Here is a 13,421-nt window from a genome sequence, read left to right as displayed (position 1 = left end):
TTGTATTACATGAGTTAATGTATCAACGCCCCTGACATTCATGATCAATATCTGTTCTCATTTCTTTCCGAGATCGGCTTTCTGAAACAGTAATATTAACAGTATCTCATTCAGATCTTGTTCACTCCTCCACCATTTGCTGTGTGAATTCTTTCTTTACTGCCACTTACAGAAGACATTTTGTCCTATGTGTCAGTGACATGATAACCGCAAAGCAACATAAATGTTTCAGTTATATTATGACTACCCTTTTGCGCCAGAAACTCCTGATTACCACTACTTGAAGATTTTTCTCCCTTGGCTCTCATGCAACCCCACTCCAGGTTCTCCCTGTTCCTATATGGAGGCTTCTTCTCGTGTGTTCGCTATATCATTATTTCCCTTCTATGTGTTATGGACCCATCTTCTTTACCCACTCGGTACATGGCTGTGTATGGCATGTTTCTGCTGTGGCCCCTGAAGTCCTGTCTTTCCTCACTGTCTGTGGATGAACAATACATAGGCATCAAGCCTCTGTCTCCAGCACAGGTGTGTTTCCAGACTTCAGATCCGCACACCCAGCATATCCCCACCCGCCACTCCCTCCTCCTGCGCGATGGCAGATTTCAGGGTCTACCTCCAATTCCCCGAGATCATTGCCTTGTGAAGGCCAACACTCTTTTGGGAAGGCATTCAGACTCGCTTTTCTTCACCAGGATGCTTCTGGCTCCCTTTGGGTTTCAGCTCAGCCTCTGCCTCCTGTCAGAAGTGCGCTCATGTCCTTCCCCACATTCACATACACACACACACACGTACACATACGCCTTATTCTCATCTCTGTGTCTTCAGCAGGGCCTCTACCATTAACTTGATTAAGTTTCACTGCAATTCTTGTTCTCTGTTTAACTTCACTAGACTGTGAGCTTCCATTTGGGCAGGATGAGCCTTTGTCTTTCACGACCCCTAGTATATATTAAGCACTTGAAAGTAGCTTCTTTTGTAATGACTAGGTTTGGATCTGACTTGCAAACATCATTAAAGCCAGAAAAATCCAGAAGCAAGGCAGGTAGAGAAGAGAGGATGAGCATTCATGTCTTGGACCATCACATGGTCTGAATAACTGGATATAATTTCTGATTGAAAATATGCAGAGCCCAGAATTCCAAAGATGGAACTTCCTCAGAAGCCCTAGTCCAATGCCCAAATTCAAGCCTCCCCAGATCTTCACTAAGTCTTTAGAATGTGTTTCATCCTTAGCAAAGAAAATGGATAATTTCTCCCCAGCCCTCAGTGACCCTAAACTCACCTCTGCAAAATACCAGAGGGCTCTTCCTTTTCCCTGGGTCTCTGCATTGCCGAATGTTCTTTCACTGTCTCTGGAAGTGTTGTTATAGCCATCCTACAAAAGACACCAAAGGGAAAATGAACTCCACTGAGGTTTTATCCCTCGGTAATAAGTAGAAAGCAATCTATTCCCTCATGGGGTCAATTATCAGACACCCCTGCCCTGTCTTCTCATTAGATCTTCAGGTCAGAGGAGAATCAGTGTCCCAAGGAAGACTCACAGATCCTGGTGACCATTGTTACCACCATTTTCTTGTTACTGGTTACGATTTAACCAGTCACTTCCCATCTCGGTATGGAATTGAGAGGGTTCCATACAAAGAACAGCTTTGATAGGACTCTACCCTCACAAAACACACAAGAAATAGAACAGTGTTAGAGTGCCTCGGTGGCTCAGTCAGTTAAGCATCCAAATTTGGCTCACGTCATGATCTTGTGGGTCACGAGTTCGAGCCCCACATCGGGCTCTGTGCTGACAGCTCAGAGCCTGGAGCCTGCTTTGGATTCTGTGTCTTCCTCTCTCTCTGCTCCTCCCTGCTCATGCTCCATCTCGCTCCCTCTCAAAAATAAATAAAAACATTTTTAAAAAATTAAAAAAGGAACAGCATTGAAGGTGATTTACTGGCATGTTAAGTATCATGGATAAAGTAGTGAAGAAAAAAGAAAACAATTTCTGGGAAAACATGTCGTTTGGAAAAGTGAGCCAGTACTAAAGAAGACGATGGAAACCCCCCCACCTTTTTCCTTCCAGCAACATATACGGGGCTCTCCTTCAAATTATTCCTATGGAGTCTGATGAATTCCTTAAATTTTCTATTTTTCCCCACAAATATATGAAAGATTGGTCTTGTATACCACTTCGTTCACAGTGTGTTGCAAACATCGCCAAATGCAACGACACATATATTAATTCGTTTTCTATTCACCATTCTTACGGAAAATATCTTAGAAGTTTCCTGATATGGTAGCAAAGCGATGGGGTCACGTCTTTCGTGTGAATGTGGTTACGGAGCCTGGCTCAAGAATACACAATGTTAGGAAGAAGGACTTCTCATCTCTAATCATGGAATTTGGTGACTTAGAATACTTTATAAAGGGGCGCCTGGGTGGCGCAGTCGGTTAAGCGTCCGACTTCAGCCAGGTCACGATCTCGCGGTCTGTGAGTTCGAGCCCCGCGTCAGGCTCTGGGCTGATGGCTCGGAGCCTGGAGCCTATTTCCGATTCTGTGTCTCCCTCTCTCTCTGCCCCTCCCCCGTTCATGCTCTGTCTCTCTCTGTCCCAAAAATAAATAAAAAATGTTGAAAAAAATTAAAAAAAAAAAAGAATACTTTATAAAAATAAATTCATATTAACGACGACTGTGTAAGCTATGTTTATTTTTAACCACTGAAAATTATCAGGGAAGATTTTTTTCCCTTCATGTTTCTCTCGAGTGTAATACCAAAACCTTATCGCTAAGAAATATTTATATGCTCCCTTGAATATGCAATTTTATCTAGATTGTCTATCCCCCCCCCACGCCCATGAAAACTAACCTGATTTTTAGTATCAGCAACATTTGGCAAGTTTGCTTTACAGATATAATCTGTGGTTCATCTGTTTCTAGAAATAAAATTATTTCTATGAGAAAATGCATAAATTAACAAGAACGGAAAGTGACTCACTTTACTTTAAGAAAAAGAAATGTTGGGATGCCTGGGTGGCTCAATTGGTTAAGAGTCTTACTCTCGGTTTCAGCTCAGGTCATGATCTCACAGTTTGTGAGTTTGAGCCCCGCGTTGGTCTCTGTGCTGATAGCACAGAGCCTGCTTGGGATTCTCTCTCTCTCTCCCTATCTCCTCTTATGCTCTCCATCTCTCTTTCTCTGTCTCTCTCTCTCTCTCTCTCTCAGAATAAATAAATAAAACTTCTAAATAAATAGAAAAGAAATGTTTAATTTGTCTGTATTTGCCCTTATCCAGGTGTTAGGAAATCTGGAAATGGAAATAGTTGAATGACCATAGTGCCCCCTTTTTAACCTAACAGACCAGCCTTCACCGTGGACTTGAATTGTCAAGAGTTGCCCCACTGCAACCCAAGTGAACGTCTAGTTGGCAAACGGGCACCGATGGTAGCAACGTGCAGAAACACACTTGCACAGTCTCTTTATTCTCTGATTCTCTGATTTGTTGCTTTCTGAATAAATAAATAAATAAATAAAATTCTTCTCCCTGCTCTTTTTCAAATGTACCACATGAAAAATATAAACAGTTGGGTATATGAAGCCCTTTGTGACACTTAGAGGAATAAGTTCACTTTTAGATTGGCAGAGGCATTTTTAAACCTTTATATTTATTTTCCCTCAGGATGGAAAGTTATCCGATACTTAATTGACAATAGCAAGCTTTTGTATGTGGGAGTGCCGCTGGGATGCGTCACACGTCCTCCACTTCTGTGGGTCCTCCTGCCCTCGTGGTGCATTTGTCTTTCCAATGCCTGTTCCTGCAAACTCAGGAATGCGAATGTGACCGTTTGAATTCTGGCTGCCCACGGAACAGGAATGCAAATTTTCTGGCGAGGCTACGGTGAAGCCGTGAAGTGCAATCCTAAGTCGAGAACAGGTGTTGTTGGATAATTTCTTGTTTCCTTATCTGCTTTTGTTTGCGTTCGTTATTTACGATTAGCGTGGCCCAAGTTCAAAATCACGGGGTTTGGCTTCGGAGGCTGAGTAGGACTGAAGTTTGTATGTGACTACATCCCAGGCCTCCTCTCCATTTCCAGCTGCTTTTGTCAGCGGCCCTTTAATTTAAATGGTTTCCTTGCTGGGACTCAAACCAAGTGGATGACACACAGCCACTAATGTGCCTCTTCTCTGTTGGTTGTGGAATCCTAAACTCAGACTTTTGAGGCAAAGATGTCCCAACTTCACTTCATGTGCCATCCACCAAAGGAAACCCAGGAGTTGAAGAGGTAAAGTCCCCACTTGATAAACAGAAATATGCCAGATACTCATTCATGAGCCCCCATCCCAATGCATTATCTATCAAAATCCAACTTCTGTTTGGAATTTTCAACACTTGAAAAAAATTTTTTTAATGTTTATTTTTTGAGAGACAGAGAGAGACAGAACGTGAGCAGGGGAGGGGCAGAGAGAGAGGGAGACACAGATTCCGAAGCAGGCTCCAGGTTCCTGAGCTGTCAGCACAGAGCCTGACGCGGGGCTTGAACTCACAAACCACGAGATCGTGACCTGAGCTGAAGCTGGATGCTTAGCCAACTGAGCCACCCAGGCGCCCCTGGAATTTCCAACACTTTTATCAAAAAAGATTCCTGCAAAATATTTCCCAGATAGGACCTTCTCTTGCCTGTACTGAATTCCCTTAAATTTTGTGTCGTATATACTATGACTTTAAGAGATTATTTACATTTTGTCTATTGACTTCACCTTTCTTTGTTTTTCAGGACTTACAGAGGTTTTTTTCTTTCCCCCCCTCTGGAAGGATGCTTGTGATGTAAGCTAGGTGGGGTTGCTTCGTGTTTTGTGCGCCTTTTGGGTCTCTAAAGAAATTAATATCCACGTGGTTTGGGCTGTTTTATTGGACTGTCGGGGAAGGAAATTTCAGTACACAGGATAAAATTGCTATTTTTATACCAAAATTATTGTACGTGTGTTTTGTGAAGATAATTATAAGAGCTGTGCATGAATTATGATGGAAACTTCAGGCAACAGCACTGGATATGGCAAGGAGAGGAAAGTTTCTTTAGAGCTGTTCGGTTAGAAAGTCAAATGAATCATGTTATTTGAAGCGGCCATTCCATAGATGCAAAGAAGACTTTTGTGTTGAAGAAAATGAAGATGCTTAGCCCCGGGAAGACCAGCAATAACTAACGTTCCTCTCTGTGTGTATCTGTGTGTACTGAAGTGTATATGTGTCAACAGTATCCTACACGGTAGGTTTCTTATGAACATGTTTGGCAACAGGAATCATTTAGTCTTATTAAATGTATACGCTTATTATTCTAATGAAGAGCTAATTACACTACTAAAAAGGAAAGTATACTTGACTTCCTTAAGTATTATCATTATTATTATTATTATTATTATTATTTTAAGATATCTGCTTCCCGGGGCTCCCGGATGGTTCACTCAGTTAAGCATCTGACTCTTGGTTTTGGCTCAGGTCATGATCTCGCCATTCGTGAGTTTGAGCTCCATATCAAGCTCTGTGCTAACAGTGCAGGGAGTGCTTGGGATATAGTCTCTCTCTCTCTCTGTGCCTCCCCCCTGCTTGTGCTCTCTTTCTCTCTCAAAATACATAAATTAATTTCAAAAACTTAAAAAAAAACAAGATAGCTACTCCCAACAAACCTAATCAGGTAATCCATGATCCATAATGAAATAGAGAACTTTCCCGAGATCTATTGCCTGAAGCACACGGCCAGCTTCTGGAGTGATGAGCGAGCTTTCCTTTAATTACAACCGTTCAGAAGAAAGCAAGCAAATCAACCCCATAATAAGGTTCTTGACCGTATGTACATCATTGTTAATAGCTATGACCTAGAGTATAAATGTGTTTTCCTAGATATCAGGGAAAATAATGAGGAGAACAGACAGAAAGTTCAGTGTGATAAAGAACTATGTATAGAGTGGTTTCATTTTTTTTTTTTAATCTGTTACAGAAAACAGTAAGACGGGGGGAGGAGATTTGTGGCTCAGAATTAACCTCCAAACGTGTCGAACGTTTTCCGAAGGTGAACAGTGTTCTAATCGCGTTCTTCATGTCCTTGTTTCTCAGACTATAGGTGACGGGATTGAAGAAGGGGGCAAGGATAGTAAACATCAGTGCAGTTGTGGTGTCCAGGACTGGGAGGTAGGTGGCACTGAATCGTGAGTACATGAGGGACACGTGGCCGAAGAAAATCAGGGACACAGCGAGATGGCCTGCACAGGTAGAAAAGGCCTTTTGCCGAGCCTCAGCAGAGGGCATCCTCAGGACCACAGTGACCATCCTGATAGAGAACAGGGCAATGATTAGGATGGTAGCGGTGATGGCCACAGCATGGATCACATCTCCAACCAGAGTCGTGGACGTGTCTGTACAGGCCAGGCTCAGCACGAGGACCGAGTCACAGAAGATTTGACAGATTTGGTCGGGCCCACAGAGAGGCAGTGTGGAAATCATCACAATCTCAGGAAGCAGGATGAGGAGACCCAAGATGCAGGAGCCTGCAGAGAACCGAGCACACAGCCGGGGGGTCATGATCATCTGGCAGTGGAGAGGGTCGCAGATGGCCACGGACCTGTCGATGGCCATGGTGGTCGACAGCATCCCCTCGGGATTTCCCAGTGAATGCAAGAAGTACATCTGCAGGAGGCAGCCAGTAATGGAGATGGTCTTCTTCTCGCAGATGAGGTTGGAGAGCATCTTGGGGATGGTGGCTGTCATGTACCGGATCCCCAGGAAGGGGAAGATGTTGATGAAATTGTACATGGGGTTGTGAGGATGGGTGTCCAGCTGGACAGCAAAGAAGACCATCAGGTTCCCGATGACAATAAAGGTGTAGACGAAAAGTAGGGGGAAGAAGTACAGGAGGCCGCCATCTTGGAGCTGCGGGAAGCCAGTGAAGATGAATTCAGTCACCGCTGACAGGTTTCCCCTCTCCATATGCACAGCAGAGCTCCCTGCGAATGAAGGAGAGGGCACACACCAGCTCACAAGGAGGCGGAGAAGAACGGGTGGTGAACAGCTAAGTAACTTGGATGAATAACAGGAAATAACTTGCAAGTTTTCTTCTTTCCTAATTTCACACTCTTGTGCACATTGACTAGTATTTGACTTTTTCTCCCCGCTCCTTCAGAGGTATGATCACAGAAACAGCGGTCCCCAAATGTTTTTAAGTGTTTTCTTTATTATTTATTTTTGAGAAAGACGGAGAGAGTGGGAGCAGGGGCGGGGCAGAGAGAAAGGGAGAATCTCAAGCAGGCTCCGCGCTGTCAGGGAAGAGCCCGATGGGCTCAGACCCATGAAACCGTGAGTGAGATCATGACCCGAGCCGAAGGTGGACGGGAGGAAATATTAATACTAGCATGGAAGGCTTTGAGAATGGCCAAACACTTTACAATAGCAAGAACCGCATTGCATAGTGTGCTGGGTATGGAGTCAGTCACTGTGGCAAGCACCGCCCCAAGCACAGGCTGTATTTTTTTCCCTAATGCTCCAGATGCTCTAGGGAGGCAAGATCATCCTCTTTTTACAGAGGAGAACACTTAGACACAGACAGGTGAAACCCTTTTCCGAGGGATTCTCGCCTGAAGTCAGAATGTAAATCCGTGCACTGTATCTCTAAGGACGCGCTCGAACCCACTGCCCCTGCCCGTATGTGTAAACACACTTTCAGGGCTTAGAGCAGCGTCAGGAAGATAGTCAACACTCCAGAATATTGGGCACTGTTACACTGGGGTTTCTGGATTATATTTATCATGTTTCATCATCCACTACTAGCTTTTCCTTCCTTATTTTTTTAAATGTTTATTCGTTTATTTTGGGAGAGAGAGAGCAAGAGTGAGTGGGGAGGGAGTCAGAGAGAGAGACAGAGAGACAGAGAGAGAGAGAAAGAGAATCCTGAACAGGGTTCACACTGTCAACGCCGAGCCCAACTCAGGGCTCAATCTCATGACCTTGAGATCATGACCTGAGCCCAAACCAAGGGTTGGACTCTTAACCAACTGAGCCACTCAGGTGCCCCTGTTTTTCCTTCTTTAGACTGGGCTCTTCCTTCAGGGCAGTAGCCTAGAACAGGATTGGCCTGTAAAAAAAAAATGGTTGGTGTCAAATAAATTAACTTGGAAGCCATACTCTTGATGCAATTAGAATTAAACCCACAAGACAGCCATGGACAAGTGAGAAAAGAAAATTGGAGACTGTTTGGAAAGGGAAGTATGACAATTCACACACACATGTGTATATATATATATGTATATATATATATGTATATATATATGAAGTTTATTGTCAAATTGGTTTCCATACAACACCCAATGCTCATCCCAACAGGTGCCCTCCTCAATGCCCATCACCCACCCTCCCCTCCCTCCCACCCCCCATCAACCTCAGTTTGTTCTCAGTTTTTAAGACTCTCTTATGGTTTGGCTCCTTCCCCCTCTAACTTTTTTTTCCCCGACAATTCACTTTTAATGAGAGTCCTAAGCAAGTCTGGAAAAACTGGCCTCTCAAAGGATGGCATCATAATGGAGTATCCTGTTTTATTTATGCCTGTGCCCAGTAAGTTTCCCGCTATACTTGCCTTTATGCACTACCAACATTTGAAGTTTCTGAATCCTCAGGCTTTTTTTTTAATGTTTGTTTATTTATTTATTTATTTAGAGAGAGAGGGAGAGAGAATCCCAAGAAGGCTCCGCTCTGTTAACAAAGAGCCCGATACGGGGCTTGGACACACGAACCATGAGATCATGATCTGAGAGGAAATCAAGAGTTAGACACTAACCCACTGATCCACCCAGGAACCCCTATGACTTTCTTGTGCATGGTGAGTGAATTCTTTCTCAAGCCTTAGCCTCCTGCACTCACCTCTACCCAAGACTGCAGGGGGCTCCCCTGTCTGTGTGGATCTCTGCATCCTTGACACTCCTCCGGCCCCTCCAAAAGGCATCTCACAGTTATTTTCACAGGCATCCCAGGGAATAGCAAGAAGGGTAAGCGGGCTCCATTGGGGATTCCCTCCCTGCCCCCCAGCGCAGAACATCGCTTTCCCTCACAGGGTTAACTAGCAGAAAGGTCCCCATTGTACGCTCGTCTCATTAGATTTCGGGATCAAAGTCGTCATGAAGTATTTTTTCCTGATTGAACTCATATCTCTGGACATGGCAAACTACTTTCCCCACCACTGTGGTTATCGCCCCGGGTGTTCGTAAGTCTACCCGGTGCCCTGCAAAGAGCGCTTTGTGTTGGTCCTCCTCTTCTTACATGAACACACATGTGTGGAAAGTCTTGAAGGAAACATACTTGAAAGAAAAACTTGAAAAATAGTTAATAGAAAATAAGACCATTTCCCAACAGACATGTCATTGGGATTTTGTGCCAATAGTGAAGTGAGGGGGCCATGTTATTTTTTTTTTCTCATGCCACAAATGCATGTGAACCTCTCTTCCCCTAAACAATCCACGTGGGTCCTGCTGACCTCTCTAGTGACAGTCAGTGTCTCACCACTTTTCACAGGATTATTCTGTATTCCAAGTGCTCAATCCACTGCTCTGTTGAAAACTCAGAGTTGTTGTTGTTATTTTCCTCTTCCTCCTCCTCCTCTCCTTCTCCTTCTCTTCCTTCTCCTTCTCCTTCTCTTCCTTCTCCTTCTCCTTCTCCTTCTCCTCCTTCCCCTTCTCCTCCTCTTCCTCCTCCTCCTTCTTCTTCTTCTTCTTTTTTTTATTTAATTTTTTTTAACGTTTATTTATTTTTGAGACAGAGAGAGACAGAGCATGAACGGAGGAGGGACAGAGAGAGAGGGAGACACAGAATCAGAAACAGGCTCCAGGCTCTGAGCCGTCAGCCCAGAGCCCGACACGGGGCTCGAACTCACGGACCGCGAGATCGTGACCTGAGCTGAAGTCGGGTGCCCAACCGACTGAGCCACCCAGGCGCCCCTTCTTCTTCTTCTTCTTCTTCTTCTTCTTCTTCTTCTTCTTCTTCTTCTTCTTCAAATCTAGTTGCTTTTATCATGTAATCCCCTTTGGAATTATGTGTCAAATTTTGGATGGGAAGATGTGCTTTCTTTCTCTCTTGAGTTTTGTCTAACATTTCTTCCTGTGACATAGGGACGTAGTTTCCTTGTCTAACGTCTTATAATATTTTTTCTTGAAATTCCAAAATAATAGCAAGCCATTGGAATAAAAGGTCCAGCATAGGGAACATAGCACTGCATGATGACAGATGGTGACTACAGTCGTGGGGAGCATGACGTACAGTATAGAGGTGTTGAATCACTATGTTGTATACCTGGGACTAATTAGCATTATGGGTCAACTATACCCAAACTAAAGAAAAAAATCACATGAGAAGATCTGGAAAAAATGTTAATGGGAAAAAATGTCCTTTCTAATGGTTTACCGTGGCATGAAATGGTCTATTTTATTTTTAACAACTTTATTGAGGTATACTTTGTATACAAAGAAAATATTTAACATGTGCAATAGATGAGTGTGAACGTATGCAAATACCACATATAAGCACCACAGTCAAGGCAACAGATGTATCCAACACCTCTCAGACCTACTTCATGTTTAAGGTCACAAAGCTTGTATGTAGTCCAGTAAAATATGAGCCTCTCTTCTATAGATCTTATGCTCTTAACCACTGTATCTTATAATCTGCAGTTGTTACTAATGTTTATGGAATAATAAGAATAATACTTACGTAATAGAAATAAAATTAATGTTTACAGCATATATTTTAATGGCTTAAACGTCATATTTCCTCCCTATTATCTATCCACCTACGCATGTCTGAAGAGGTAGTCTGTGATACATTAGACATGTATAAATAGAACAAACATGGGAAGAAATGGAATAAGTAGAAACTATCAGTGTGACAACGAATGAGCTATATGCTCGTTTTGTGGTTTAGTATCTTAGAGTAACATCCAAAGTGAGAGGTGCCTATGGGGTAACATCAACTTGCAGGTGCATTAAACACCTTCTGAAGGCGGAGAAGCTTCTTAATCGCAATCTTCATGTCCTTGTTTCTCAAGCTATAGATGATAGGGTTGAAAAAGGGAGCAAGAACGGCAAACATCAGTGCAATGACTGTGTCCAAAGTTGGTGGGAAAGTGGTGGAGAAGCGCAGGTACATGAGGGACACGCTGCCATAGAACATCAAAAAGACACCAAGATGAGACGCGCAGGTAGAGAAGGCCTTCCAGCGGCCTTCGGCAGACGGGATCCTCAGGGTCACAGTGATGATTCTGACATAAGAGACAGCGATAACCAGGACAGAGAAGATGATGGCCGCAGCATGGATCGCATCCTCAAGCAGGATCATGGACGTGTCTGTACAAGCCAAGCGCAGTACAGGTTCAAAGTCACAAAATATCTGATGGATTTGGTTGGGCCCGCAGAAAGGCAGTGTGGAAATCCAAACAATCTCTGGGAGCAACACAAGAAAGCCAAAGATGCAGGAGCCTGCAGAGAGCTGAGCACACAGCTGGGGGGTCATAATTGTCGGGTAGCGGAGAGGGTTGCAGATGGCAATGTACCTGTCAATGGCCATGGTGGTCAACAAAAGCCCCTCGGAATTTCCCAGTGAATGGAAGAAGTACATCTGCAGGAGGCAGCCAGTAATGGAGATGGTCTTCTTCTCGCAGATGAGGTTGGAGAGCATCTTGGGGATGGTGGCTGTCGTGTACCAGATCTCCAGGAAGGAGAAGATGCTGATGAAATTGTACATGGGGTTGTGGAGACGGGTGTCCATCCTGACTGCAAAAAATACAATGAGATTTCCAATCACAATGAAGATGTAGATGATGAACAAAGGAATGAAGAAGAGGAGGCTGCCATCTTCAAACCGGGGGAATCCAGAGAAGAGAAACTCCGTCACTGTAGAAGTTCGGTTATTTCTTACCATGGGCTCAACAGCCTTAAGTGTTTTGGGTAGAAAGACACAGCTCACTCCCTAGATGAAATATAAAGAGTTAGATCTCTTGGTTCAAATAAGATTCAAAGGAAGAAATGCTTTAGTTAGATGATTTATCCCTATCATTCTTGGGTTAATGAAACATGTCCATTTAGTATCTACTATGTGCCAAACACAACTGTAGGCTTGTTGAATTCAGTAGTGAAGAAAACACTCCATTTTCATGGAGCTTATATTCCAATGAAGGAGACAAATAAAAATAAGTAAGATTGTATAAGGTCATCTTTATAAGCTATGCTAACTAAAGCAAAGTAAGATATTAGGGGGACTACTAATAATCACTTTTTATACGAATTCCCAAAATCATTTTGAATCACATACCGGATACATTCTCTAATGTTTCTTGGCTATAGATTAGACGATCAAGACTTTTAGTTATTTTCCTGTCTACACAGTTATTGTCAAGTTGTATTCTGCATTTTCTGGAAAATCCCCAGTTTTCGGTATTCAGTTCCTTTATCAGACCACAGAGGAATTCTGAGTGTAGTTAGAGAAAGGGTGAGGTTTTTAGGGAAATATTTCAAGGTGAAGCTATGGTAGGAACCTATTCCCAGCCGCAGAAGAGATAAAGCTAGTGGAAACTGGCCAGCACAGAGGGAAGAGAAATTCCAGAAACTGAGCTTTAGAGGGTTCTGGAAGAACAAAGAGGGCCCAGTCTGTGAACAGGGAGTTCTCTCTTGAGAAACCTGTTCTTGAAATCTTTCCATCACACTTCTAAATGTCAGTCCACCAGAGATATTAAAAAGAAGCAGAGAGTGTTTCTGAGCTAGCTAAGTCTCCCTGCATGGATTGTTTATAGTCTGACAAAGACCATCAAGGAATTAGAAGGTGAGAGCCAAAATGTGACATTCCAGCACAATTTGGGTCCCTTGAAATTGCATGAAGTATGAAGAGATCTCTAAAAGCAGTTCAAGGAATCTCATCAAGTGTACTGGGTACTATTCCCCAGCTATTCAGAAACCTGAATCGAAAATGAGCCAAAGAGAAATATTGAGAACACAAAGGAATTTGGAAGATAAGTTCTCTTTTGAGATCGTGTAGAACCTTTTAAAAATGAACTCCTCACGGGGTGCCTGAGTGGCTCAGTCAGTTGAGCGTCTGACTCTTGATTTCAACTTGGGTCATTATCCCAGGCTTTTGAGATCAAACCCCGATCCAGCCTCTGTGCTGAGCATAGAGAGTCTTTAAGATTCTATCTCTTTCTCCCCCTACCCTTCTCCTCTGCTCTCTCTCACACAAAAATAATAAATTAAACAAACAAACTCCTCATACAATGAAATTAGGACACTTGATTATGCTGTATGCCAATATTCCCTAGGAAGGCAGGGATATTTCCCCTGAATTAACACTACTTGAAAAATTACTTATAAGCAGAATCAATGTAAAGCTTACAACTTTATTAAAAAATACCATTTG

General features: G+C 43.2%; 2 protein-coding genes across 2 annotated transcripts; both read right to left on the bottom strand.

Annotated features, from left to right (window-relative positions):
* Nucleotides 1-3,276: 3,276 nt before the first annotated feature.
* On the bottom strand, nt 3,277-7,013 carry LOC102959300 (olfactory receptor 6K3-like). Its single transcript, XM_042975725.1, has 2 exons — nt 6,035-7,013; nt 3,277-3,296 (listed from the first exon to the last, which is right to left on the bottom strand). Exons 1-2 carry the CDS (start codon nt 6,966-6,968, stop codon nt 3,277-3,279), a joined length of 954 nt encoding a protein of 317 aa, XP_042831659.1. The 5' UTR covers nt 6,969-7,013.
* Nucleotides 7,014-10,985: 3,972 nt separating this feature from the next.
* On the bottom strand, nt 10,986-11,936 carry LOC102959585 (olfactory receptor 6K3-like). Its single transcript, XM_007084293.2, has one exon. It carries the CDS (start codon nt 11,934-11,936, stop codon nt 10,986-10,988), a length of 951 nt encoding a protein of 316 aa, XP_007084355.2.
* Nucleotides 11,937-13,421: the final 1,485 nt, after the last annotated feature.

The sequence above is a fragment of the Panthera tigris genome, chromosome F3 (assembly GCF_018350195.1).
Source record: "Panthera tigris isolate Pti1 chromosome F3, P.tigris_Pti1_mat1.1, whole genome shotgun sequence".
Taxonomy (NCBI): domain Eukaryota; kingdom Metazoa; phylum Chordata; class Mammalia; order Carnivora; family Felidae; genus Panthera; species Panthera tigris.
This window is presented reverse-complemented; position numbering and strand designations above follow the sequence as displayed.